General features: G+C 46.9%; 1 protein-coding gene across 3 annotated transcripts in view; it reads right to left on the bottom strand.

Annotated features, from left to right (window-relative positions):
• Positions 1–27,911, bottom strand: part of MPP3 (MAGUK p55 scaffold protein 3) — an 80,368-nt gene that overhangs the window by 50,431 nt on the left and 2,026 nt on the right. For all 3 annotated transcript variants that reach the window (XM_079949630.1, XM_079949631.1, XM_079949632.1), the window contains exons 2-8: positions 19,687–19,801; positions 17,239–17,357; positions 15,423–15,500; positions 12,117–12,197; positions 4,388–4,525; positions 3,170–3,251; positions 1,448–1,533 (exon numbers count right to left, since the gene is read on the bottom strand). In XM_079949630.1, the coding sequence (XP_079805756.1) occupies positions 1,448–1,533; positions 3,170–3,251; positions 4,388–4,525; positions 12,117–12,197; positions 15,423–15,500; positions 17,239–17,357; positions 19,687–19,711 (609 nt within the window). In that variant the 5' untranslated portion in view covers positions 19,712–19,801. The remainder of the gene's footprint in view (positions 1–1,447; positions 1,534–3,169; positions 3,252–4,387; positions 4,526–12,116; positions 12,198–15,422; positions 15,501–17,238; positions 17,358–19,686; positions 19,802–27,911) is intronic.

Raw genomic sequence — 27,911 nt, 5'->3', positions numbered from 1 at the left:
GGCACGTCATCTCCTCCTTGGCACAGAAGAAGTGTGCCTTGTGACGGCATAATTAATGCTGTGCCAACGCTGGCAAATTAAGTGGCTCTGTGCGCCGCCAGAATGACAGGAGAGTCACGTTCCCGATTAGCAGGCTCCTCTTCTGGAGGGGAGAGTGGAGGGTGCCGAGCTCCAGCAAATGAAACACTGGGAGCCCTCTTTAAGTTTGCCATCACCACTTTGAAGCTGTGCCTGCCCAACACCTGATGCCACGTACAATGTCAGATGTAGGGCAAGGGGGTGTGGCTTTCCCCCAAAAGTCTTGAAAGCCATTTGGCCCAGAGGTTCCCCAACCCTGTCTATGAGAGAGAGAGATGGCAGGGAGAGAAAACAACTCTTTTAATATGGGTCTTGCCCCCTGCAGTTTTTACAAGTTCTTGTATTACTAATAATTAGATGATCACATATTTTTAATAATTAAATCATAATTAATTCATCACGTAAATACATATATAGATATACATATGTACATATATGCATATACATATCTATATATCTATATCATATATATATATATATATATATACACACACACACACACACACATATACATATACACAGAGAGCGGTACCTCAGGTTAAGAACTTAATTCGTTCTGGAGGTCCGTTCTTAACATGAAACTGTTCTTAACCTGAAGCACCACTTTAGCTAGTGCGGCCTCCCACTGCCACCGCACAATTTCTGTTCTCATTCTGAAGCAAAGTTCTTAACCCGAGGTACTATTTCTGGGTCAGCGGAGTCTGTAACCTGAAGCGTCTGTAACCCGAGGTACCACTGTATATATATATATATACATACATACGTTGTGTGTGTATAGCCCTAAAATTAAATCATTCTGTTTGATTAGCAACTATTGTTATCTTTGTAAAAATTCCACAGCCCCAAATACCAGTACAGTTGCGTCTGCACAAGCGCGGGTTGTGATTTGGTGCTTCTGCACATGCGCAAAGCATGATTTAGTGCTTCTGCGCATGCGTGAGCACTGAAACCCAGAAGTAACCTCTTCCAGTACTTCCAGGTTCGGTGCGGTGTGCAACCCAAAAACACGCAACCCTAAGTGTCTGTAATGCGATGTAGGACTACCTTTCAAAGTCAGTTAAACCAATTCAGTGATTAATTGCACAGTCCAATTTGTGTCTATTCAGAATCATGTCCCACTGAGGACCTACAGTACAGGCGAAACCGTATCTACACTGAAGAGCACCCTACTGAATTGAACAGGGCTTACTCCCAGGTAAATGTGGGGTGAGGATTGCAGCCTTCCTCCCTTAGGCTGCTATCCAGTATGTGTACGCACACACTTACCCAGGAGTAAGTTGCATTGAGCTATGTGGGACTTGCATGCATAAGATTGAGCTGTAAACACTGGAACCCTGATAAAATAGAAAATTAAGCATGGGAAACAAACCAAAATCTGACTAATTTCTTCCGGTCGTTTGTGAAGCACAGCAACCCCGTTGACTTCCCGCAGCTCGTCTCCAACGTGAACAAGACCTAAAAGGCAGAGGAGGAGAAATATTAAAAAGCGGTTCCTTTCCGGGATAGAAAAAATCCCATTCATTCCTTGCAAAAATATCCAACAGCCTGTGCGCAGAATGAGCAGAATAGAAAAACAAAACAAAACCTTCCATGTTCCATTAAATTCCATTAAATGCACAACTTTATGTGTTTTCTGCTCAGCTATGAAACTCAATCGGTGACTTCAGGCCAAACTCTAGACAGGATTGGACAATAAACCATGGTTTATGAAGCCAGGAATGAGCAGTGGGGCAGAGAACTCCCCATCTCCTGGCTTCTTTTTCTGCTTTGTTAACCTTCCCCAGGGGACGCAGGTGGCGCTGTGGGTTAAAGCCTCAGCGCCTAGGACTTGCCGATCGAAAGGTCGGCGGTTCGAATCCCTGCGGCGGGGTGCGCTCCCGCTGCTCGGTCCCAGCGCCTGCCAACCTAGCAGTTCGAAAGCACCTCCGGGTGCAAGTAGATAAATAGGGACCGCTTACCAGCGGGAAGGTAAACGGCATTTCCGTGTGAGGCTCTGGCTCGCCAGAGCAGCGATGTCACGCTGGCCACGTGACCCGGAAGTGTCTCCGGACAGCGCTGGCCCCCGGCCTCTTAAGTGAGATGGGCGCACAACCCCAGAGTCTGTCAAGACTGGCCCGTACGGGCAGGGGTACCTTTACCTTTACCTAACCTTCCCCAGCTCAGACGTAATGGAGAACCTCTGACTTAATACCTGCCAGGCCCTTCAGGTTGTGACGTGATGTTGGGCTTCAGCCTCCATCGCTCCCATTGGCCACGCTGGCTGGGGCTGATGGGAGATGGAGTCCAACAAGCTTCTAAAGGTGCTACAGATCTGGAGGGCTTGTTGTATAGGGCTGATACAGTCTTCCAGCCCAGATGATTGCAGGGAGGGAAATGTAAATAAACCGCTGTCCCAATGAGAGGAAGCAAAAAAGCCTCCTCAAATGTAGATGTCAGCATTAGGGCATCGTATCGTGACATTTCAGAACAAATATGCAAGCCCAACAATTTCCACCAGGCAAGGAGAAGACTGTGCAAAGTACGGGAGAATAACATCTCCCATAATCCACTGCAACCCATCACACCGTTAGCTAACGGTGCAGATGACAGCAAAAGTTGCAAGGTTTTTAGCTGGGGCAATCAGAATAAGGTCCACTCTTTGACTGCTGATTCAGGACCCTAAACCGTGTTTTATACAATTGACTTTTTATTTTGTTCTGTGTATATCACAATGTTCTTTTGTTGCTATGGCCAATGGCAGACACAAAGTTTAATTCAAATTCAATTCACACCGTTAGCAAGCTCCAGTGAAGAGCATATTTGGGGGCTGTGGGGGGGAGAGGGTAACTTTCCAAGCTTGCTTTTTCTTAACCTTGGATCTCTAGATACTGTTGGACTACAACTCTCATCATTCCTAGCCAGCATGGCCAGTGGTGAGGGATGATGGAAGTTGTAGTTCCAGAACATCTGGTGCCCCAAGGTTGAGAAAGGCTGTTTGAAGCTTCCAGATTGGCTGAATGGCTGTGGGTGGGGTGGAACCCTGAGCCAATCAGAGCACAGCTCTCTAACTTCAACACAGGGAAATGAAAATCTAGCTGCTGAAGAGACCTACCGCTACGGTCAGCGGCTCCTCCCCTCATGATCCGCGCCACGATCACAGCTCCAGTGTGCTCATCCCGCCTGATCGTCGCACCCTAGAATGCAAAGAGACAGACTAATAAAATCAGAATTAACAGAACTGGAAGGGACCACGGGGTCATCTAGCCCAAACCCCGCAATGCAGGAATGTTTTGCCCGATGTGGGACTCGAACCCACAACCTTGAGATTCAGAGTCTCATGCTCGACCAACTGAGCTATCCCAGCTGTCAACCGTTGACGCGCAGCTCTTGGCTGGCCCACGAGAGCAGCACTGCTGGATACTCTGTGTTCCTTAATGCTTGGCTTTGGAGCATATAGAGGCAAAAAAAAGCTCCCCATTTTATGCTGGTTAGATGGTTCTAGGATGCTGGACACAGGCAGCCCTGCAGAGACCCCGCTACAAAAAATCAGAACGGGCCTTTGACTCCAGACCACTACACTACTGGCCTCTGAAATTTCCATTTACCTGTCCTTTAAAAAAAAATTTATACTTTTCAAATATATACATTTCACTGATTTTACAATCATTTTGACATGTTAAAACTTGAGCCTAGGACTTGCCGATCAAAAGGTCAGCGGTTCGAATCCACGCGGCGGGGTGAGCTCCCGTTGCTCGGTCCCTGCTCCTGCCAACCTAGCAGTTCAAAAGCATGTCTAAGTGCAAGTAGATAAATAGGTACCGCTCCAGCGGGAAGGTAAATGGTGTTTCCATGCGCTGCTCTGGTTCACCAGAAGAGGCTTAGTTATGCTGGCCACATGACCCGGAAGCTGTACGCCGGCTCCCTTGGCCAATAAAGTGAGATGAGCGCCGCAACCCCAGAGTCAGTCACGACTGGACCTAATGGTCAAGGGTCCTTTTACCTTTACCTTATCCCTATAATTCCCAAGAGAATTATAAGGATTTTCCTGTCCTAGCTAAATGCGCTCAATGTGGCAAAGCCAGGCAATGGCAAAGGCTTTAAAATGAGATTGTGCAGAAGCTCAACTCATATCTTAGCCATGAGAGTGAAATGGAACCTCCCTTTAGGCATTATCCATGCCCCCATGCCCTGCTAGTGGGGCTTCCTGGAAACATCTAATTGGCCACTGTGGGAAGCTAGATGCTGGCCTGTTCAATTCAGCAAGCTTTTTCTCCTGTTCTTGCAAGCCCTTTCGCTGCCTGGAGCATAGGCCGTGATAACACATACGCACCAAAGGCTCTTTATTCTTCACCAGGCGAACTATTTTCACAGATTCCTCGTCGAAATCTTCATCAATGTTGTCCGGCAAAGGAGGGAGGACGGGGTCAAAATTCTTCTGGGCAACCGTGTCGTGGACAGCAAGCATGGCCTTGGGGTTGCAAGGGAATGGGAAGAGAGAAGAAAGAGGCAGCAGGGCGTAAGGAGACGGGAACGGATTCTTGCAGATTTCCAAGCAGACCATGTCAATCAACTAAGGCAGGCATAGGCAAACTCGGCCCTCCAGATGTTTGGGGACTACAACTCCCATCATCCCTAGCTAACAGGACCAGTGACACAATTTAGAACAGGTCAGCCACAGCACTCAGCCACAAAAATACCAGCAGCACATTCCCAAACTATCTCAAGCACCCAAGCAGCAACACCAAAGTCAAAACAATTCAAACGAGCTTGTCAGCCAATCATCCCAGCCTGGATTCCTTTTTAATCTTCTTTATTTGCAAAGCCTAAAAGATAAATCGTTTCTATGCAAGAAAGGAAAAAAAGAGAGCAATCTTTAAAAGGCACTTGTGGGGGGAGAGAATACATGAGGTCGGGCCTTATTGTGTCACTTATCATTCCAGAAAGGGAGTCCAATTTTTGACAAACTGTTGTTTAAAAATCTTCAGAAGTTTAAAACTAATTGGAAATTGGAGCTACAGAAGATAACCTCCAAAATGCAGCTGCAGAACATTTTTTTCTGCTGTAAGGATATTAACAATTAGTTCTAAGCAAACTGTTTCAATACATTCATTCAAGGAGCGTAACAGTGACAGCAAATGAAGACCTACTCAGAGTAGACCCACTGAAATCAATAGGCAAGTTACTTAAGTCCACTGATTTTAATGGATCTACTATGGAGTATGACTAACACTGTTGATCACCCGGTACCTTTTACGATTCCATTTTCACACATTTAAGTTCAAGATGCTAGTCTAATAGCTTTGCTTTACTGTTCACGTTCAGAACATATGTCAACAAACAGCTTTTACAGCAGAACATCTTCTGCAAATATCAATGTGCGTATCTTTTTGTAACAGATACAAAAATACCTATGTGGAATTCGATACCATTAGTACATGACTTTGAAAAAGCTCCCTCGCAGGTCAGATATAATCAAAAGGAAACAAATATTGTTGCCAGCTTTCTAATAACTATGAGCAAGAGCGCCGCCCTAGTGGGCCATCCTCAGTAGTGTAAGTCATAGAGGGGGAACCACAACTGGAAAGTCCCTGTTCCTTGTTCTCCCCAGCCTTTGAAGTCTGGGGTAGCTGAGCTAATAAGGAGAATCTGCACCCTGGGGTATCCTGCTATACACTGCTGGGGCTTTGAAGTTTAATATTAGCACTTTGAACTGGGCCCAGACATCAAATGCAGCCAGTATCAGCTTCCCAATGAGGAAACCTGCAAGATATCCACAGCTTGTATTGTTGGGTATACACACCTAAGAAATGTAACGTTTGAAGCGCAAGGCACTCGCAATCCTGAGCCCTTATCAACAGGAGTAGCAGAAAGCTACCCACAGACCCAGTTCAGACATAATGCAAAACCATAGATTGTGCTTAAAAAAGAGCTAAGAATCCACACCAAGCCACAGTTCAGAGATAGGAGTCTGCTTTCCTCCCCTCCCCCATCTACTCAGCATTCAGCTTTGCAAGTTCATCAGTTCATGCCAGTCCTCAGTGCTTTTTTTCCTTAAAAAAAATGTTTAGGGTTACTCTCATTTTTACTCCAGAGCCAGTGTGATGTAGTGGTTAAGAGCGGTGGACTCAAAATCTGGTGAACCGGGTTTGATTCCCTGCTCCTCCACATGCAGCTGCTGGGTGACCTTGGGCTAGTCACACTTCTCTGAAGTCTCTCAGTCCCACTCACCTCACAGAGTGTTTGTTGTGGGGGAGGAAGGGAAAGGAGAATGTGAGCTGCTTTAAAACTCCTTAGGGTAGTGATAAAGTGGGATATCAAATCCAAACTCTTCTTCTTCTACTCAAGAAAACCACCATTTAATAGTTCAAATCGGAGGAAATAAATACAGTAAATCAGGCATAGGCAAACTCAGCCCTCCAGATGTTTTGGGACTACAACTCCCATCATCCCTAGCTAACAGGACCAGTGGTCAGGGATGATGAGAACTTCTGTAACCTGAAGCGTCTGTAACCTGAGGTACAAGTGTCATTTTATTATGTGTACCCTGTCCATCAGACTCGGTTGCCCCAGCCACTCTGGGTGGCTTCCAACATATATAAAAATATAATTAAAACTCGAAACATTTAAAGCTTCCCTATACAGGGCTGCCTTCAGATGTCTTCTAAAGGCTGTTCAGTCATACCTTGGTTGACGAACGCCTTAGCAGTTGAACGTTTTGGTTCCTGAACGCCGCAAACCTGCGAGTGTTCCAGTTTGCGAACGTTCTTTTGGAAGCTGAACATCCGGCGTGGCTTCCGCGGCTTCCGACTGGCTGCAGGAAGCTCCTGCAGCCAATCGGAAGCCGCGCATTGGAAGTCGAACGTTTTGGAAGTCGAACGGACTTCCAGAACGGATTCCATTTGGCTTCCACAGTACCACTGTATTGTTATTTTATCTCCTTGGCTCAGGGGGTCGCACAACTCCATACCTTCCAACATTTCTCCAATGAAAATAGAGAAGGGATGCGGGTGGCGCTGTGGGATAAACCACAGAGCCTAGGACTTGCCGATCAGAAGGTCGGCGGTTCGAATCCCCGCGACGGGGTGAGCTCCCGTTGCTCGGTCCCTGCTCTGCCAACCTAGCAGTTCGAAAGCATGTCAAAGTGCAAGTAGATAAATAGGTATCGCTCCAGCGGGAAGGTAAACGGCATTTCCGTGCACTGCTCTGGTTCACCAGAAGCGGCTTAGTCATGCTGGCCACATGACCCGGAAGCTGTACGCCGGCTCCCTCGGCTAAATCTGTAAATCTGGGACCGTCCCTTGAAAATAGGGACACTTGGAGGGTCTGTTAGTGCAGCACACCCACACAAGGACACCTGTTTCCAAATTGGGATTGCTGAACCCCAGGTCATTTTTAGTTCAGTCTCACTACCGCCCCCCCCACCCCTGTAAGCATCCGCAACAGCATACTGTTGGTGGTATATGAGCAATTGCTTTTGCACGGCACCCTTGGAGAGATAATCTTCCTGGCGCATAAGATCCATGCGTGCGAGCGAGTGTGAAAAAGAACACCCTGCTTCCTTGGCTTTCTCTCTTCATTTCCCCTTTAAATTATCTTCCCCCAGCTTTTCCCGCATGTTTTATTAGATCGGCGATAAATCTAAAGAGAACATAATTTCTGCGCTTGCCTGGTATCATTAAATATTTCATACAATGGATCTGAACTGGCAGCCAGCCATAAAGCTGCAGCAGAGACTTATGGAAGAAGTATTTTTCCACACTTCAAGGGATAAGTTGGCTTCCGAACAACTAAATGCATACCAATGATGGGAAAGGAGGGAACAACCAACTAGGCAGCAGCAATACACAGAGTTATTAGGAACCCTGAATGTTGGTGTTAGAAGGCAATAAGGCTGCTTACACACCATACATTTAAAGTACACGTAAAGCACACATCCCCAAAGAACTGGAGTTTACCCCTCATAGAGTTACAGTTCCCAGCACCCTTAAACTACAGTTCCCAGGTTTCTTTGCAAGGGCAAGCAATATTCATTAAATATACAGTGGTGCCCCGCAAGACGAATGCCTCGCAAGACGGAAAACCCGCTAGACGAAAGGGTTTTCCGTTTTGGAGGTGCTTCGCAAAACGAATTTCCTATGGGCTTGCTTCACAAAACGAAAATGTCTTGCGAGTTCCTGCGGGGGTTTTTTCCTTCCCCCCCCCTTTTTCTAAGCCGCTAAGCCGCTTATCTGCTTATCCGCTAAGCCAATAAGCCGCTAAAAGCCGCTAAAAGCCGCTAAAAGCCGCTAAAAGCCGCTAAAAGCCGCTAAAAGCCGCTAAAAGCCGCTAAGCCGTCAATGGGCTTGCTTCGCAAGACGAAAAGGCCGCTAGACAAAGAGACTCACGGAACGGATTAATTTCATCTTGCGAGGCACCACTGTATAGTGCATACATGGCCTAAGAAACTGAATCTGAAAACTGAAACCCCATCTGCACTATAAATTTCAAGTAGTCTCTCACAGCTTTAAAGCAGTCATGGCTTCCCCCCAAAGAATTCTGGGAAGTATAGCTTGTCACGGGTGATGAGGGTTGTTAGGAGACCCCTATTCCTCTCCCAGAGCTACCGTTTTTCAAGGTAATTAAACCAGCAGCCCTTCTGAGGGAACTCTTGGAATTGTAGCTCTGTGAGGGGAACAGAGGTGTCCTAATAAAGGTAAACGGTAAAGGTAAAGGACCCCTGGATAGTTAAGTCCAGTTAAAGGCGACTATGGAGTTGTGTCACTCATCTTGCTTTCAGGTCGAGGGAGCTGGTGTTTGTCCACAGACAGCTTTCCGGGTCATGTGGCCAGCAGGACTAAACTGCTTCTGGCGCAACGGGACACCGTGACGGAAACCAGAGCGCATGGAAATGCCATTTACCTAACGCTGTTTTCCTTCCTGTCATAGCAGTACCTATTTATCTACTTGCACTGGCATGCTTTCAAACTGTTAGGTTGGCAGGAGCTGGGACAGAGCAACAGGAGCTCACCCCGTCATAGGGATTCAAACCGCCACCAGCTCCTCATAAATCCTAGCAGCCATAGCAACCTGTACAGTGGTACCTCGGGTTAAGAACTTAATTTGTTCTGGAGGTCCGTTCTTAACCTGAAACTGTTCTTAACTTGAAGCACCACTTTAGCTAATGGGGCCTCCCACAGCCCCCACGCTACCGCTGTGCGATTTCTGTTCTCATCCTGAAGCAAAGTTCTTAACCCGAGATACTATTTCTGGGTTAGCGGAGTCTGTAACCTGAAGCGTATGTAACCTGAGGTACCACTGTATTTCCCAGAAGTCAAGGTTCCCCCCAAGCCTGCTACATGACCACCCTCTTGTATGGCGTTGGTGCCATCTTAGCAACATAAGCCCCAGCACTCACCATCCAAATGCAAGATACAAGGAGAGTTGATGCAGAAGAATATTGCAGATGCAGAGATCCTTTAGCCCTCTGGATATGGCAGAGCTACAACTCCCATCATCCTTGACCACTGGCCTGTGTGCTAGGGCTGATGGGAGTTGTAGTCCAACATCATCAGAAGGCCCAAAGGATGCCCACACTTTAGACACACCCACACACCATCCCTCCCACTCCTCACCAACTGGGGAAGACCTTGTTGATTTTACTGGGTATAATCTATCCAGATTTCTATTTCTTTTACAGGTGATTTTATGGGGGGAGGGGGGTGACGTGGAGGGGAAAACCAGTGCATAAAAGCAATCTTATTTCTCTGCACTGCCTCTCTCATTGCTAAATCCATTACAGACTGCTGCAACTGGAAATCATTTGAAAACAATTTTTCTTCATACCTTATGGCACCCCGGCGAACGTGATTAAAACCCTGCTCTAAAAACCCTGCTCGTTATAGAGCTGTTTTTAATACCTAAAGGGCAAGGAGAGCAAAAGACCTTCCTCCTGCAGTGGGAGGATAAAGATCTCGTGCCGACAAGCAGGAAGCGGCCATTGATATTATGCATTCAGTGCTGTGGGGCAAGGAGGAGCAGGTTGCAGTGGGTGGGCAGGTTTGGTTAAACATCAGGGTGGGATGAGAAAGTGCAGCTCAGCAGCACGGGACTAAACCGAGGCCTGGCAGTTTCTCGGTGCCACAAACACCATGTGGTAATTATGCACAGGGCACATCCTCTGAACATGTGCAGAGCACCCTTCCATGTTCTCTGCAGCCACTCTCTCCACCGCACACAGGCACATCCAGAATTAAGGATACTGTATTTTTCGCCCTATAGGGCGCACTGGCCCATAGGGTGCACCTCGTTTTTTTTGGGGGGGGAATGAATTAAAAAATATATATTTCCCCCCCCAGCCCCCAAAACAGGCTGCAGTCCACAAGCCTTGCAAGCCCAGCGGCAACTCCAGCCGGGCTCGCAAGGCTTGCGGACATCTGCGCGAAGCACGGGGCAATCTCCGGAGGACACCCCGTGCTTCGGGCTGCAGGCTGCTGCTTGCAAGTCTTGCGGATAGCTTCCTGAAGCCTGGAGAGCAAGAGGGGTCGCTGCACACCGACCCCTCTCGCTCTCCAGGCTTCAGCGAAAGCCTGCATTCGCCCCATAGGATGCACACATATTTCCCCTTCATTTTTGGAGGGGAAAAAGTGCGTCCTATAGGGCAAAAAATACGGTAACTTTTTCAACGCGTTTCTATCACAGAAAACACCCAGGGTAGGTAACAGACCAAACAAACAGTAAAACATGTCATTGCATACATTGTAGCACTGGCAATAAACAATCAAGCATTAAAAGCAAACCGAAAGCAGAAACAAACAGGAACAAGCAAAATGGTATTAAAACTATGAGTAAATCGACTGTATATGCAGTAGCGGAAGCGAGAAGCAGGCAGCAAAATGACCATCTTCCTAAATGCTTTTGGGGACTAGCTTGAGGGCTCCCTCCCAATATCCATTTGGTCGTGCATTTGTGATGATTTGTGCTCATGATGGTATGGGGAGGTTATGTGCGGGTCCATATTGTTTGCACCTGCAACAGCCTCTGAGCAAGGGAGATGGCTTTCTTTCCAATCTGTCCTGCAGCTTCGCTGCTAAAATCATAGCAAAGCTGTCAGGGTGTGTGAGAGTTCACAACTTGCGTTGTGCTATAGCACAAGATCGCTCCTCTGAATAACCACGTGGTAAAATAGGGGAAGCACTGCAGAACAACTGATAAATCAGAATGATGTGCGAACTCACGCACCGTGACATGTTGCAAAAAACACAAACAAACCACTAGTCTCACAGAGCTACAATTCTCAAGAATGGTTTGACAGTTGTCCTTCACAGGGAGGTCTGGGAAGCGTGGTTCTGAGATGATGATGATGATGACGATGATAATACTTTATATAAAGTATTATTATTATTATTATTATTATTATTATTATTATTATTATTATTACCCTGCCCATCTGGCTGGGTTTCCCCAGTCACTCTGGGCAGAATTTTAAAAACACGGTAAAATATCAAACATTAAAAACTTCCCTAAACAGGGCTGAGAGGGGAAAAGGAGTCACCTAACAACTCTCAGTACCCTTAACGAACTACAGTTCCCAGAATCCTTTGAGGGAAGCTGTGACTGTCTGAAGTGGTATCATAATGCTGCAAATGGATGGTATGAAAATGATCTCAGAGAGGCTCTCTTTGGTCATCTTTCTACTGCTGAGTTCACACCCACACCCTACATTCAAAACACTCTCTTTGACAATTGTGGCTTCCCATCCAGTTACAAGTCCTGTGCACTGTAGCTTTGTGTCCCAATGACTCTCAGCAGCCTTAACAGACTACAGTTCCCAATATTGGGTGGGGGGGGCACAAGGATGCTTTCAATGTAGGGTACGGATGTGACCTTACACATTCACTCTGAGCAGCCGCCCACAGCAATATCTCAGCAAACACCAACAGGAAATGATCTTCTTATAATGTCAGCCTATTGCACGTAAATTAAGCAGCGGCAAATGACTAGAATGGACAAGGAAATGGCCAAAAGCACAGTTGCCCCCCTGCAACACCACCCCTTTCTCAAGCTACAGAACCGTTTTTTACCCTGAGATGAGGAGTGGAAAGCAACTGCAGCAGCTCTTTCTCGTCATTATTCATTGGCGTAGTCTGCAATTCCTCTATAACCTTAGAGAGAGAGAGAGAGAGAGAGATCATCCATGCACAAGGCAGCGTCTTCTTTTTCTCTTGCATTTTCAGATCAATGTTTTCCTAATCTCAGTGCAAGCACATGTCGACGTCCACCTCTGCGGCATATATAAAACTCCCTGCAAAGGTACACAAGGCTGGGAAGTAATCCAGGAGCGCAGAAAGCTCCGATGTTCCATCGACCTCAATGACTCATATACACTAGGGATGGGGAACCTGCGGTTCTCCAGATTTTGTGGGACTCCAACTCCCATCACACCTACCCAGCACAGCCAATGGTCAGGGGTTATGGGAGGTATAGTTCAGGAACCTCTGGAGGGCAAAGGATTAGCCATCCCTCATCTCCCCTGACTGTCCATGGCTTGAGTGTTTTTTTTTTCAGCCCTGCCTGGAGATAACAACATATGCAGCCTGCCGAATCAGACCAAGAGGAGCAAAGTGGCTGCAAAAGTCCCTCTGGGAATTTGCACACTTGCATAGTCCCACTAAGCAATTGTTTGGTTTAGCGTGATGTGTCTACCTGGCCCATGGGTGCTACTAAATGAGAACAGAGACTAAGGTTGTGTACACACCATATATTCAAAACATACACACACACACACCAAATAATACTAGGAGCTGTAGTTTGTTCCCAGGATTACATGGGGGAAGAAGGAAATGTACAGTCTGTAATAATAATAATAACAATAACAATAACAATAATTTATTATTTATACCCCGCCCATCTGGCTGGGTTTCCCCAGCCACTCTGGGCAGCTCCCAACAGAATTAATGACAATAATCAAAAAAAGTGATAAAACATCAGACATTAAAAACTTCCCTAAACAGGGCTGCCTTCAGATATCCTCTAAAAGTCAAGTGGTTGTTTATTTCCTTGACATCTGGTGGGAGGGCGTTCCACAGGGTGGGCGCCACTATCGAGAAGGCCCTCTGCCTGGTTCCCTGTAACCACACTTCTTGCAGTGAGGGAACCGCCAGAAGGCCCTTGGAGCTGCACCTCAAGTGTCTGGGCTGAATGATGGGGGTGGAGACTGTGTGTGTGCTTTGGGGAAATGATGCTCCAGTCAAAATATAAAATCCCATCTTTGCTAGGTGAGCAAAGGGTTAGGCACTCTGTGAGGTTATATCCTCTGCTTGCCCAGGTGGGAAGGGTAACAATAGGAAGCTAATCCTTATCACTTCCTCCCACCTGAGGAACACTTCCTTTCTCACCATGCAGATGTATAGGCTCCATCTTTGGTCTAAACCAGGGTTTCCTAAACTTGGGTCTCCAGGTGTTTTTGGACTACAATTCCCACCATCCATAGCTAGGAGGACCATGGGTCAGGGGTGATGGGAATTGTAATCCAAAAACAGTTGAAGACCCACGTTTGGGAAAACTGTGGCCTAAACCAATTATTTTTTAATCCAAAATGTGGCATTCAGGAGCCAAAACGTTCAAGTCGCAAGGCGTTCGTCAACCAAGGTACGACTGTATATTTTTGACTCTGCTAAACTAGATGCTAAGCGGAAAGATAACAAATAAGTAATATATCCTATCCTACCTTCCAAATCCATCCCAACATATGCAGCATAAGAGGGCATATTAGAAGCTGGGTAGAACAACTATAGTACATGAGATTCACTTACTCCTGGATATAAGACTATAGAAAGAAAAAAGCGTAGGCCTGTCTGGAGGCGGTGTTGCTCGGTTATGGCAAAGGCACCAGAGAGTCTAATAAATTATAAATTGCGCAACAATTGCAGAGAGAGAGATCTCAGATGGAAACATTGCAAAGTTACTCTCTGCAGCACCATCAAATCACTAGAAAAAAAAGGTGGCAGGGATCAGTTAACACAGGGGTCGGCAAGCTTTTCTGCCGGCGGGCTGCATCGGCCGTTCACAGGAGCGCATGCACCTGTGCGCATGCACACACGAACACCACTCTTTCCCCACTGACTTTTGGAGCCATTGCAGCAGAGCAGGCGGCGTCTGCTATTTCCTATTGGCTGCAGGAGCTTCTTGCAGCCATTAGGAAGCCGTTGCTGCATCCTGGAAGTCAGTCCCCGCGCGGAGCTAATCTGGCGTACCACGCCAGTTTAGCTCCATGCAGGGACTGACCCAGTGGGTGGCAAGGGCCAGGGGCCGGTATAACGACCCCCTCGGGCTGTATCTGGCCCACGGACCATAGTTTGCCTACCGCTGAGTTAACACCACAATGCCAAATAAAAGTTGCAGCTTGTGCATAGCAACAGATTCCAGTCGAGTCAGGAGGGAAGTGGGTGTGTTTTATCATCACAAGTAGGGCTGGGCGATAACTGGTTTTCAATACAGTGGTACCTCAGGTAACATACACTTCAGGTTACAGACTCCACTAACCCAGAAATAGTACCTTGGGTTAAGAACTTTGCTTCAGGATGAGAACAGAAATCCTGCTCCGGCGGCGCGGCAGCAGCAGGAGGCCCCATTAGCTAAAGTGGTGCTTCAGGTTAAGAACAATTTCAGGTTAAGAACGGACCTCCTGAACAAATTAAGTATTTAACTCAAGGTACTACTGTATTGTGATATATCACCAGCTAAATATCACGACATATTGATATGTCAAAAAAATTGAAATAAGGAAGGAACTACGCAGAGGCGAACAGGACAATGTCCTGGCAACGACTGCTACTTGTCTAAAATGGATAAATGATACTATCAATCACCTCATGGTTACTTTCAGCAGCAGGCAAGTCAAAATGCATCCCAGCAGGACTTTGGGTTTGGGGCTTGGCTACCAAATGGTGGTATTTAGGACAATCTGCAGAGGCAGTATCAACAGTGGTGGGGGGGGTGGCAGAAGCAGAGGTGGCCTGCAAGGCCTCACTGAGACAGGTTGCCACAGCTTCTACCACTACCTCCCACTACCGCCAAGAGGACTTGCAGGCCGCCGCCACTTCTTGCAAACAACGGTGAGGCCTCGCAAACCCCTTATAGACTTTTCATGTGGGGTGGGGGGAGAACTTATGCCATCTGGGTTTGAAGCGAGACTTTATCAGCCACTACCCAGCCATTCTTGTGGCTCCTCTGCCCTGACAGAGTTTCTGGCTACCACAAAAGTCTTCAGGGTTCGGTAAGTGGGGTGGGGGCCTTGGCAGGTGCGCAGTGGTGCCAAACCCCAACACCAGCCCTGAACACACATGCTCAGAAGGAGGCAACGCTTGCATTTTCAGCTAGACACTTACATCTTCAGCTAGAGCCGAGGCGCTGTGCAGAACTGGGACTGGGCTCTGCCTTTCATAATGGCACAACTTTTCGTGAATCTGAAACAGAAGGCAGACACAAACACATACAAAATATAATGTTCAAGCGGCGGTCATTTAAATGGGGCAGGGTCAAAACCAGGCACTGAGATGTACAAAGCACTATAGGCCAAAACACAAGCACCAAAGACATTTGGAGACAGGCACTTTTGTCACAGAATCGCAGAGGTGGAAGGGACCATAAGGGTCATCTAGTCTGACCCCCCTGGAACACAGGAATCTTTTGCCCAATGTGGGGCTCAAACCCACAACCCTGATTCTCATGCTCTACTGACTGAGGTACCATACTGATGATACCTGTTGATATGCTAAAGCCACAAGCCTCTGAGCCAAAACAGGCAAGCGGAAGCACTTGGTCTTAGAGAAAACATAGATATAGTGGACTTAGAAGAAACATGGTGTAACTGGGAGAACTGGGAGATCCAAAGCGAAAAGGCCTTCTTCCCTGTAGCCACCTGTCACATCTCAGATGGCGGAAAAACATGGAGGAGTGTTGGAAGAGCAATAGCAGGGATGATTCGGTATGTTACTTAAGGGTTAATTCTGTTAGCATTAAAGTAGGCTGGCTGATGATGATGATGATGATGATGATGATGATGATGATGATAATTTATAATTTATACCCCGCCCATCTGGCTGGGTTTCCCCAGCCACTCTGGGCTGCTTCCAACAAAATATTAAAATACAGTAGTCCATCAAACATTAAAAGCTTCCCTAAACAGGTCTGGCTTCAGATGTCTTCTAAAGCCTGGTAGTTGTTGTTCTCTTTGACATCTGGTGGGAGGGCGTTCCACAGGGCGGGTGCCACTACCGAGAAGGCCCTCTGCCTGGTTCCCTGTAACTTGGCTTCTCACAGTGAAAGAACCACCAAAAGGCCCTCGGCGCTGGACCTCAGTGTCTGGGTAGAACGGTCCCTTCAAATATACGGGACCGAGGCCATTTAGGGCTTAAATGTCAGCACCAGCGCTTTGAATTGTGCTCAGAAACATACTGGGAGCCAATGTAGGTCTTTCAAGACCGGTGTTATATGGTCCTGGCAGCCGCTCCCAGTCACCAGTCTAGCTGCCACATTCTGGATTAGTTGTAGTTTCCGGCAAAGGGGGTGGGGACAGCAGGCGGGGTTGCTTAGCTACCAGGCAGAGCAGCATGATCTCTAGTGAGGCAGCATGTGCTCTGATTGGCTGTGAAGTTCTGAGGAAGTTTTCCTCTGAATGTTTAGTGGAATGTCTCCCTGCTATGTAGGGCAGGCCTATGTGGGGACATATATGTGGAGAAGGTATAAGCCAGAGCTGTGTCAGGGCAGAGGAGCCACAAGAATGGCCGGGTAGCGGCTGATGTAGTCTCGCCTCGACAGCTAAGCAGGCCTGGCCAGGCTGGGAAGTCCACTAATGCCTGGGACTGAGCATGGAAAGCTCTTGGAAATGCTCAGAAAATAATAATAATAATAATAATAATAATAATAATAATAATAATAATCTGTGCATCAGACTGGACGGCATCCAACAAATGAGAACACAACAGTATCAAACATAAAAAAACTTCTCTATATAGGGCTGCCTTCAGATGTCTTCTAAAAGTCAGATAGTTATTTATTACCTTGGCACTGCTGGGAGGGCACCCAATAAACACTCTCTTGGTTACATCGCAATGTCCAACTTTTTTAGTTCAGGGGTTCGAAAAACAGCTCCCTTGGCTGAATGAAAGGCCAATTGGGAACCGGGCAGCTCAGAGTATTTACCTTCATTAAATAGCTGAGACTCCTCTCGCTGAAGATGTCTCTGAGGAACACCATTTCCTCCTTGTGGTTAGAGTCCGGTCTCAGCTGGGACGTCAGGAGGGCGAGGGTCTCGTGCAAACCTGTCAGAGAAACGCAGAAGGAAATCACTGGGGGTACCGGTTATCCAGTGCTTTTGAAAAGCACAGCCAGAGCTGTAGGCCAAGTCCTCTTGGCAGCTTCTGCCACAGGTAAAGCAGAAAATGAGAAACCAGGGTTGGGGTGGGGAGCAGGGGCATAGCTGTCAAGTGTCCCTTATTTGGAGGGACAGTCCCTTATCCCAGCACCATGTCCTGCTGCTGTGACTTATTGATGGATGTCCCTTAAATTTCCCGGGTTTCAAAGGAAGCAGCTCCTCTCCCTCCCTCTCTGCCGGCCAGGGAGGAAGGAGGCTCCAACTGTGTTGCTTGGCTGCCCGGCCCGCCCCACTCCAGCCTCCTCTCACCAGCCTCGGCCCCCAGGAGCCCCTCCCCACCAGGATTGATGGGAGCCTCGGGCCCTTCCGCCGCCATCCTCTTCGCGGCCGCCGAACTGAGCGTCTCTGCCTGGGGCCTCCCCTCTGCCCTACGCCACCGCTCCCACTAGGCCGTACTGCGGCTGTGCCGCCAAAGGACCTGAATGAGATGGGCAGCCTGGTATGGTCTATGAATTGCTGAGGAACCTTGAGAGGAGAGCAAGGGCAACCATAGAGAAAGCAGTTCAGAGAGAGGAGGCGGAGGCGCAGGCAGGTGTTCCAAGGGCTACAAGGGAAGGACCACAAGCGCTTCTCCCATAGATTTGTAGTGGTAGACTAGCATAGATGGACTGATCTGCGGGTTTACTTCGGGCACTATTTCCCCCCCCCCTTCCTCCCACCCCACCTGATGGAATTGAGAGCTGCAGATGGAGCACGAGAGAAAAGATACAGAACTGCAGCAGCACCTTCGTAGCTTGGACTTCGTTTTGCACGAAAAGTGGTTGCTGCTTGTAGTTATTTAATTGCAGTGCTTCATCAGCTGGTATCTTGAGCAGCAACCTCTGGAAATGAAGGGCTAAAAACCGGCGCTGCTCTCCAAAATTATCTGGTCCCTTTTAACTGGTTGACTAAAATCCCTTATTTTGGCTGCTGGTCCCTCATTTTCAAGGCTGCTGGTCCCTTATTTTCAAATCTGTAAGTTGACAGCTATGAGCAGGGGACCCTCGTCTATTAGGGTAAATGGGGCTCTGCCCCACCAAACACAGCCAGCCCTTACTTACCAATGGGTCCAGAGGATGGATCTGTCAATAATAATAATAATAATAATAATAATAATAATAATAATAATTTGTTCATTTATACCCCACCCATTTCGCTGGGTTTCCCCAGTCACTCTGCACTCCTAAGGGCAGATTGATGCCATACACCTAAAGTACAAGACTCCCAAAGAATCCTGGGAACCGTAATTCCCTCCTCATAGAGCTACAACTGCTAGCACCCTTATCTTACTACAGTTCCCAGGATTCTTTGGGGAAAGGCATATGCTTTAAATGTGCACTGGATGTGGTAGAAATTTATGATGCGAATCTCAGTATTGCCCTTACAGAATTCCTTTGGTTGTTGTTGTTTTCTAGTCTACCAGCCACTGAATCCTGGCTTTATAGTTTTAGCTCAGTCTTATTTTCATCGTTATTGTGTTTCTGAGAAGACTTCAATTAAGCAGCATATGAATTGTCAAAATAATAATCATAATAACAACAATAATGGCAATACCTGAACCTCCCTCCTGATATAAAACCTGAGGTAAAAATGTGGGAAACCGATGAGAAAAAAATGAGAAACTGTGAAAAACTGAAATTGACAGACTGAAATTGAAATGGACAGCTCTTCCACCAGCCTCACAAACCTGTCTGTGGAGAAACTATATGTTAAAACAATGTTTTAAGACCATGTAAAATGACACCATAAACTCAGTGCTATGTTCTTTTCTCTGTAGAGATTGTATTGTATGATAAAAAATAGAAAATAAAAGAAGATTCAGCCATAACTACCTGTAAACCACCCTAGGGATTTCTACTGGAGCACAACAAAAAAGAACCAGTGTTGTGTGATGGTTAGGACCCGGGAGGTTAAGGGTTCAAACCCCCACTCAACCATTAAGCTATCTGGGTGAACTTGGGCCAGTCCTTGCCTCTCAGCCTAACTTCCTCACCGAGTTGTTGTGAGGATAAAATGCAGGGGAAGAACTATGTACGCCACCTTGAGCTCCTTGAGGAATGGAGAGGCACAAATGCAATAAATAAATAAAAATATTACAAATATATTAATGATATGTTACTGTTTATCTGTTAAGCCTTTACAGTGCTCTGAGCCAGGTTTTCAAACAAACATGGCTCTAATATAGCACCCTATTAAAACAGTTTGAGAATGTACTAAATCAGCAGAAGGTTCCTTACCTGAATCTTCTGACAGGACAGGCATGGCTTATTCCTCACTCAGCTACCTAGAGTGGATGATGAATTATCAGCCCGAATGATGGACTCACCCTCAGGGGTTATGGGCCCAGAATGTCTAGAGTCACAGAAACAGACAGATATGAATTGCTTTTGCATATTTGACCAGGAAAGGCTGGAAAGGTAGTTATTATTATTATTAGTATTATTATTCAACAAGAGGTGGAGTTGTGCCTTGTTCCTGGGCTGGGGAGACTTTGACCCTCCCAGTGTTGCTAGACTCCAATCAGCACCTGCCAGCATGGCCCATGGGAGTTGTAGTTCATCAACCTATAGACCAGTGTTTCTCAACCTGTGGGTCCCCAGATGTTGTTGGACTACAACTCCCATCATCCCTGAGCTCTGGCCTTGCTAGCTAGAGGTGATGGGAGTTGTAGTCCAACAACATCTGGGGACCCACAGGTTGAGAACTGCTGCTCTAGAGGGTCACAGGTTTCCCCCACCCCTGCCTTATTCAGATATTGCTGGCCATCTTTGTTTCCTCAGAATTCCTACTATGCTTCAGTTGTCAAACTTAATCCGTTCCAGAAGCCTGCTCGGCTTCTGAAATGTTCGACAACCGAGGCTGAAGGAGCTTCCTGCACTCAAGTGGAAGCTGCGTCAGACGTTCGGCTTCCAAAAAACGTTTGAAAACCAGAACACTAACTTCTGGATTTTCGGTAACCGAAACGTTCGGTAATGGAGGCATTCTGGAGCTGAGGTCTGACTGTATTTGGAAAGAGACAATTGCTTGGGGAGCAGTCAGTCAGGCTGGCCTCACAGCCCAACCAACACATTCTGAGAGACCAGAAACCTAAAGACGTAGATTCTAGGAGGGTACAGCCACAAAGCAGAAGGAACTGATGCTTGGGACTGCAACCTTATAACGCAAGCCTGTGGGTGCCTACTGCGTACCAAGTAAATATGCATGGGACTGCATCCTTAACGTCATTTCCCACTCGACTTTGTGCCTTAGCTCTCTAGTCTGCAGCACACCAGCAAAAACTTTTCTGCAGTCTTTTCATTTTTACTGGAGGGAAAACCTAATAAAGCCCAGCAAAGCTCAACCCCCCAACTTCCTGCTTACTGAGCCTTTCTCTCTCATTTTAAAAAAAATAATAATTTCTAGGCTGTGCACTCCCTTTCTCTGGCATTGGGTTACACAATTCTTCTCTTCTTCTTCCTCTTCTTTTTTTTTAAAAAAGGTAAAATAGCTGCAGACAGGAAATCACACTTATAGCCCAAAAATTCATCCTGCAGCAAGGTTCATTCAGGAACCGTTTTCTAGAGCAGTAGCTTTCAGCAAAACAAAAAACAAAAAAGCTTCGGTAAAAGGTAAGAAAAGGTAAAGGACCCCTGGACGGTTAAGTCCAGTCAAAGGCAACAATGGGGTTGAGGTGCTCATCTTGCTTTCAGGCCGAGGGAGCCGGCGTTTGTCCACAGACAGCTTTCCGGGTCATGTGGCCAGCAGGACTAAACCACTTCTGGTGCAATGGGACACTGTGATGGAAGCCAGAGCTCATGGAAACGCCGTTTACCTTCCCACCACTTGTACTGGCGTGCTTTCAAACTGCTAGGTTGGCAAGAGCAGGGACAGAGCAACGGGAGCTCAGTCCGCCACAGGGATTTGAACCCCCGACCTTCCAATTGGCAAGCCCAAGAGGCTCAGTGGTTTAGACCACAGCGCCACCCGCGTCTCTTTTTCTTCTGTACCTCAGGTTACAGACGCTTCAGGTTACAGATGCTTCAGATTACAGGCGCTTCAGGTTACAGACTCCGCTAACCCAGAAACAGTACCTCGGGTTAAGAACTTTGCTTCAGGATAAGAACAGAAATTGCGCGGTGGCGGCGCGAGGCCCCATTAGCTAAAGTGGTACCTCAGGTTAAGAACAGTTTCAGGTTAAGAACGGACCTCCAGAATTAATTAAGTTCTTAACCTGAGATACCACTGTAAAACTTTGTACTAGGTCTACCAGACTTGCATGTTGAGCACACCGCTTTACGGAAATGAGTCGTGGGCAATTTACACCTGCTAGGAGCAATGCCTCAATGCTTTCCTCACCCGATGTGTCAAGGAAATTTGGGGGCATCACATGGCAGGACAGAGTCTCAAGCAAAGATGTGCTCTCCCTAAGACATCGTTCCCAGCACGTTCACACTCCTGCCCCAGCGACGTCTACGCTGGCCTGGTCATGTTCACAGAATGGAAGAAGGCAGGATCCCCAAGGATGGGGAGCTGGAGCTCTATGGTGAGCTGGCACCAGGCCCACTGGCAGACCAATTCTGTGCTACAAAGATGTCTACACTCATAATATGAAGACTGAGAACATTATTGTGGGAATCCCTTGCGCTTGTAGACAGACAGTCAGGTCACATATCCGCAGCAGTGACCAGAGGAGGAATGACCGCTGGGAGGATCGCAGAGAAAAGAAACGCCATGGTGCATCTGCAGCAGCACAACCGGACGCCTTCGTCTTCCCCAGCTGCAACAAAACATGTCTCTCCTGTACACAGCAGGCACTGTAACTCTCCAGCAATTTGATTTCACCCCCAAAAGCACACTCTTTCATTGTCTCTCGAGATGAGTAGGAGAGCCGGGGGGGGGGTTCACATCTGACAACCAATGTGCCCCTCTGGTTTCAGATAGTACATGGATAAACAAGACTAAGAGGCCCAGGACACAAATTTTCACAGCAACGGTGGCTCATTTACCAGAAGTAACATATTTAGCATCAACTCTGGAAGTGTATGCTCCATTCTGACCAAATTAAGTCTCCTGGTGTATATTTTGCTCTAGGAGGGTTAGTTTGGTCAGAGCATACACAGAAATGAATATACAGTGGTACCTTGGTTTGCATACGTCTTGGTTTACATACGTTTTGGATTACAAACAGGTCAAACCTGGAAGTGTGTGTCCCGGTTTGCAAACCTTTTTGTGGATTACAACCCATTTTTTTGGATTACGAACAGACTTTTTTTGGCCGCTCCATTGGCAAAAGCACGCCTTGGGTTACAACCTGTTTTGGTTTACAAACGGACCTCCAGAACAGATTATGGTTGTAACCCAAGGTACCACTCGTTTGGCATTATTTCCAGCTGTCCTCACCCCCACTACCAGCCAAAACTTCGTTTTGACCAAACCTGGAAATGGTTCGTCACCTGAGAATGTCTTCCTAACAGCATCGCCACCCCACATCAGAAGCGCCTGAGTTCTCATGAGCAGCTTCACCAACTGCTAAGGAAAACTCAAGAGATGACAAATCAACAAAGCCTGCCGTAATATGTAAGATTTCTAATACACTGTGCTCGGGAAGAGCACCAAGGTAATGACAGACCACGGCTTTGAGAGAGAGAGCACCTGCTTAGCAAGGGATGCAGGTGGCGCTGTGGGTTAAACCATAGAGCTTAGGACTTGCCGATCAGAAGGTCGGCGGTTCGAATCCCTGCCACGGGGTGAGCTCCCGTTGCTCGGTCCCTTCTCCTGACGACCTAGCAGTTCGAAAGCACAAAGTGCAAGTAGATAAATAGGTACCACTCCGGCGGGAAGGTAAACAGCGTTTCTGTGTGCTGCTCTGGTTCGCCAGAGGCGGCTTAGTCATGCTGGCCACATGACCCGGAAGCTGTACGCTGGCTCCCTCGACCAATAAAGCAAGATGAGCGCCACAACCCCAGAGTCGTCTGCGACTGGACCTAATGGTCAGGAGTCCCTTTACCTTTATCTGCTTAGCAAACTGAAGCTCCCAGGTTCATTCTCCAGATAAGACCACAAAACTCCCGTACTTGAAACCGTGGGAGAACTGCTACCATTTACCTGAGCTAGTGGTGGGAGCTGCTAGCATAAGCCAGCTCCCTAAGCTCTGAATCTTGTGGCAAACGTAGCCAGTCACCCAAGAATTTCCTGGCCGCATCCTCCCCTGCCATGATGGAAAGTCCTAATTTTAAAAGGCCTTGAGCCTGCCGCCGTTACATAATCCTGTCCACTTCCATTTCCTCGCTTTGTTACGGATGTCAGGCAGGCCTGCGGCATCAGGCCCATGTTAGATGACGCTTACATATGTTCACAAGCAGCAAGGACTGCCGGGGAGAGACCTCGGCTCAACGGCTGCGCACGTGATGCGCATGCAGAGCATTGCCTCTTAAGAGAACAGATAGCAGGGTGACAGTCAAAGAGGTTTCTCTTCCTGAAGCCTCTGAGAGCCACAGCTGGTCAAAGCAGACAATACGGTCGTAAACTTGGTGGTCGAACGGAATCTGTTCTGGAAGTCCGTTCGACTTCCAAAACATTCGGAAACCAAAGCTGCAGGAAGCCAATCAGAAGCCACGGACGTTCGGCTTCCAAAAATAGTTCGCAAACCGGAACAGTCACTTCCAAGTTTGCGGCGTTCGGGAGCCAAAACATTTGGGAACTAAGCTGTTTGACTTCCAAGGTACGACTGTACTCGGACAGATTGATAAATAAGCAATGGATACTAGACAGTATGTCTCTGACTACCAGTTGCTGAAAACCACAGAAGGGGACTGCAGGGTTAGAAACTCAGGTACAGTATATAAGCTAGGCGCCAAATGGTTCCCTAAACCAAGGTTGCAGTTGCGAAAACAGAAGGCCTAGGTGCCACTGGGGGGCAAGACAGCTCTAAAGTCTTATTTTTCAAATGATGGGCTGGCTGGCTGATTCTCAGTTGAACATCCGGTGACAGCCTTGAGCTAGGTTAAGAGCTTTGAGAACTTAAAAAACAAAAAGACACTTGATCCAGAGACAGTCCACATATCTATCGGCCTCTTCTGACCTGTTTAGCAGATCAACCCTAATCAGAGCAATTCTACGCTCTGACTATCCAACTATCTGACTTTTAGAAAACATCGGAAGGCAGCCCTGTTTAGGGAAGATTTTAATGTTTGATGTTTTATCGTATTTTTAATATTCTGTTGGAAGCCACCCAGAGTGGCTAGGGAAACCCAGCCAGATGAGCAGGGTATTAAATTATTATTATTATTATTATTATTATTATTATTATTATTATTATTATTTTAATGTTTGGTGCTGTATTGTGTTTTTAATATTCGGTTGGGAGCCACCCAGAGTGGCTGGGGAAACCCAGCCAGATGGGCGGGGTATAAATAATAAATTATTATTATTATTATTATTACTACTACTACTACTACTACTACAGTGGTACCTTGGTTTTCGAACAGAGTGCATTCCAGGAGTTCATCTGACTCCCGGAACCGTTCCATAACCAAAGCGCAGCATCCTGCAGCCAATCGGAAGCCGTGAATGCCGTGCCGGACATTCAGCTCCCAAAAATCGTTTGAAAAACAGAAAACACACACCCAGGTTTTGATCGTTCAGGAGCTGATTAATTCGGGAGCCAAGGCGTTTGGCTTCCAAGGTACAGCTGTACTACGCACCTTTGCTCAGAAACAGGTCCCCACAATCCTAAATAGTGTTTACCCAAGTCCAGCTGGATTCAGCGGGGCTTATTATCCAGCAGATGATCTTTCAATGGGAGTTTTCACATTCAGTCTTAAACCTGCTTGCCTGAGAGGAAGCTCCATTCAACTCAGTGGGACTTTCTTCTGAGTAGACATTGTACAGTGGTACCTCAGGTTACATGCGCTTCAGGTTACATACGCTTCAGGTTACAGACTCCGCTAACCCAAAAATAGTGCTTCAGGTTAAGAACTTTGCTTCAGGATGAGAACAGAAATCGTGCTCCGGCAGCGCGGCAGCAGCAGGAGGCCCCATTAGCTAAAGTGGTGCTTCAGGTTAAGAACAGTTTCAGGTTAAGAATGGACCTCTGGAACGAATTAAGTACTTAACCCGAGGTACCACTGTATATGGAGCCGCACCTTTCAGGCAACTCAGCACTTTTTTGTCTTCCTACCTTCAGGCAGCAGGAGGTATGTTGTGATCCATCGCATTAAGGCCAGTACAGTGGTACCTCGCAAGACGAATGCCTCGTAAGACGAAAAACTCGCAAGATGAAAGAGTTTTTCGTTTTTTGAGTTGCTTCGCAAGACGAATTTCCCTATGGGCTTGCTTCGCAAGACGAAAACATCTTGCAAGTTTGTTTCCTTTGTCTTAAAACCGTTAATACCCAGGGTGCATTCAGGGGGTGCAGTTGCGACTTGACTTCGAGGAGCAACTAATAGCACGCGGTGTGGTAGCCTTTTTTGAGGTTTTTGAAGACTTTGGTGATTTTTGAAGCTTTTCCAAAATCCGTGCTTCGCAAGACGAAAAATTCGCAAGACGAAAAAACTCGCAGAATGAATTAATTTCGTCTTGCGAGGTACCACTCTACGGCTATACGCCAAGCCCACTAACCACTAGCCCAGACTTCCCTAACCCGGTACCCTCTAAGTGTTTTGGACCGCAAACCTCACAATCCTCTGTCATTGGCCATGGTGACTAGGGCTGATGGGAGTTGGAATCCAAAAATGCTGGATGCTTTAGCTGAGATTTCTGCATTGCACCGGGGCTGGACTAGATACCCCTTGGGTTCCCTTCCAACTCCACAATTCTATGATTCCAGGACCAAGTTGGGAAAGACTGCCTAGACCTTTTGCCCATCTGCTCTGGTCCTAATATCTTCCCACACACCAGTACGAAATGTTCTGCCATCCACACTGCAGAAGCTTACAGGCACTCTGTGCAAGACATCTCTAGCTGAACTTTGCAAAGCTGTTGACAAGCAAAGCACAATGCACAGGGCAGCCCTTTGAGATTTGGGGCTTGGATTCTCCACTGTGGGACCATCCTAGCATCAGGCACCTTCCACCCTAGGGGACCTTCCTTTGCTTCCAGGCTCGACACAATCAAAAGCCAGCACCTTTTCTTTTCTGAAAAGGTGCAGAAGACACAGACACATCCCCACCTTGGACCTTCACTGGCACACAGGCTGGGTACACATTGCAGCCTCTCTTTCCCTCAATGAATTCTGGGCACTGTAGTTTTCCCCTCACAATCACAATTCCCAACAACTCGTAGCAAACTGCAACACCCAGAATTCTTTGGGGGGCGAGTGGTATGGTTTCAAATTGGATGAGGGACTGCATTGCAGTCTATGATTCTAGGCATGAAAGGGTTAAGAACATGCAGTAAGTTGTCCTGCCAGGCTTAGCTCACCTAAGCAGGGACTAGGTAATCAAACTCAATGTGTGAAGAGGTCTAAGTTGGTTGCTCCAAGCTCAGACCACATGGTTCTCACAAGCCATTCTTGAGATTCTTTACCAACAGTTTAGGAACTTCACCACTTTGCAACTAAGCCAAGTTTTACTGCCTATGCAACTTTTCTGACTGATGTATGGAAAAGCACATGAACCTGACCTTTGAAGAGGTTGTAAGTATTATTATTTTTTTAGCCTACCAAATGTGTGGTCTTTTCCTAAGCTGGGGGAAGAGGGAAATTGTGGAACTCACAAGGACATACATTAGTAATCTAACAGCCTATATTTCCACATGTTGCTGCATATTCTGTGATTTTAAATCTCTACTGGGGTTCTCCCACCCAAGAGTACTTGTCCCAAACCTGGATCGTGGCACCCAGGAATTCTCCTTTCATTCATATATACAGTGTGTTTTTTTCTGGGGGTGCACAGAGGTACGCATACCCCTAAACATTCTGTGAATCTTTGTACTTTTGTTCGTTGACTGTATTTATTTTTCCCAATTTGAACCAATTGGTACCTTGGTTCTCGAACAGCTTAGTTGATGAACAAATCAGCTCCTGAACACCGAAAACCTGGAAGTAAGTGTTCCGGTTTTCAAATGTTTTTCGGTAGTGTAGGAAGCTCCTGCAGCCAATTGGAAGCCGCACCTTGGTCATCGAACGGACTTCCAGAACGGATTAAGTTCGAGAACCAAGGTACCACTTTATAGTGTTTATGCAGCCTTAGTTACAGTCTAGCAAGAAGTGGTTTCTAATGCAGTTATTTTATTGTATTGCACTTTGAAAATTGCCCTTCATCAACAGATATCCCAGGGCAGTTCCGAAACATTTAAAACAGGCCAGCTAAACACACATAGTATTATGGAACCTAATTAAAAAACTGTCTTTTTTTTTAAAAAAAAAAAAAAGATCCAATTACAAGCAAAACATATACCACCATTTTCAGGCCTCAATGCTGACAACCCAGAGTCCCTGCATGTAGCCAGAAATCCATTTGCGGGGGTAATATGCCATCAAACT

This window comes from Podarcis cretensis (genome assembly GCF_951804945.1).
Source record: "Podarcis cretensis genome assembly, chromosome: 13".
NCBI classification, from domain to species: domain Eukaryota; kingdom Metazoa; phylum Chordata; class Lepidosauria; order Squamata; family Lacertidae; genus Podarcis; species Podarcis cretensis.
The sequence above is the reverse complement of the archived record's forward strand: the minus strand, read 5'-3'. Positions and strand labels throughout refer to the sequence as shown.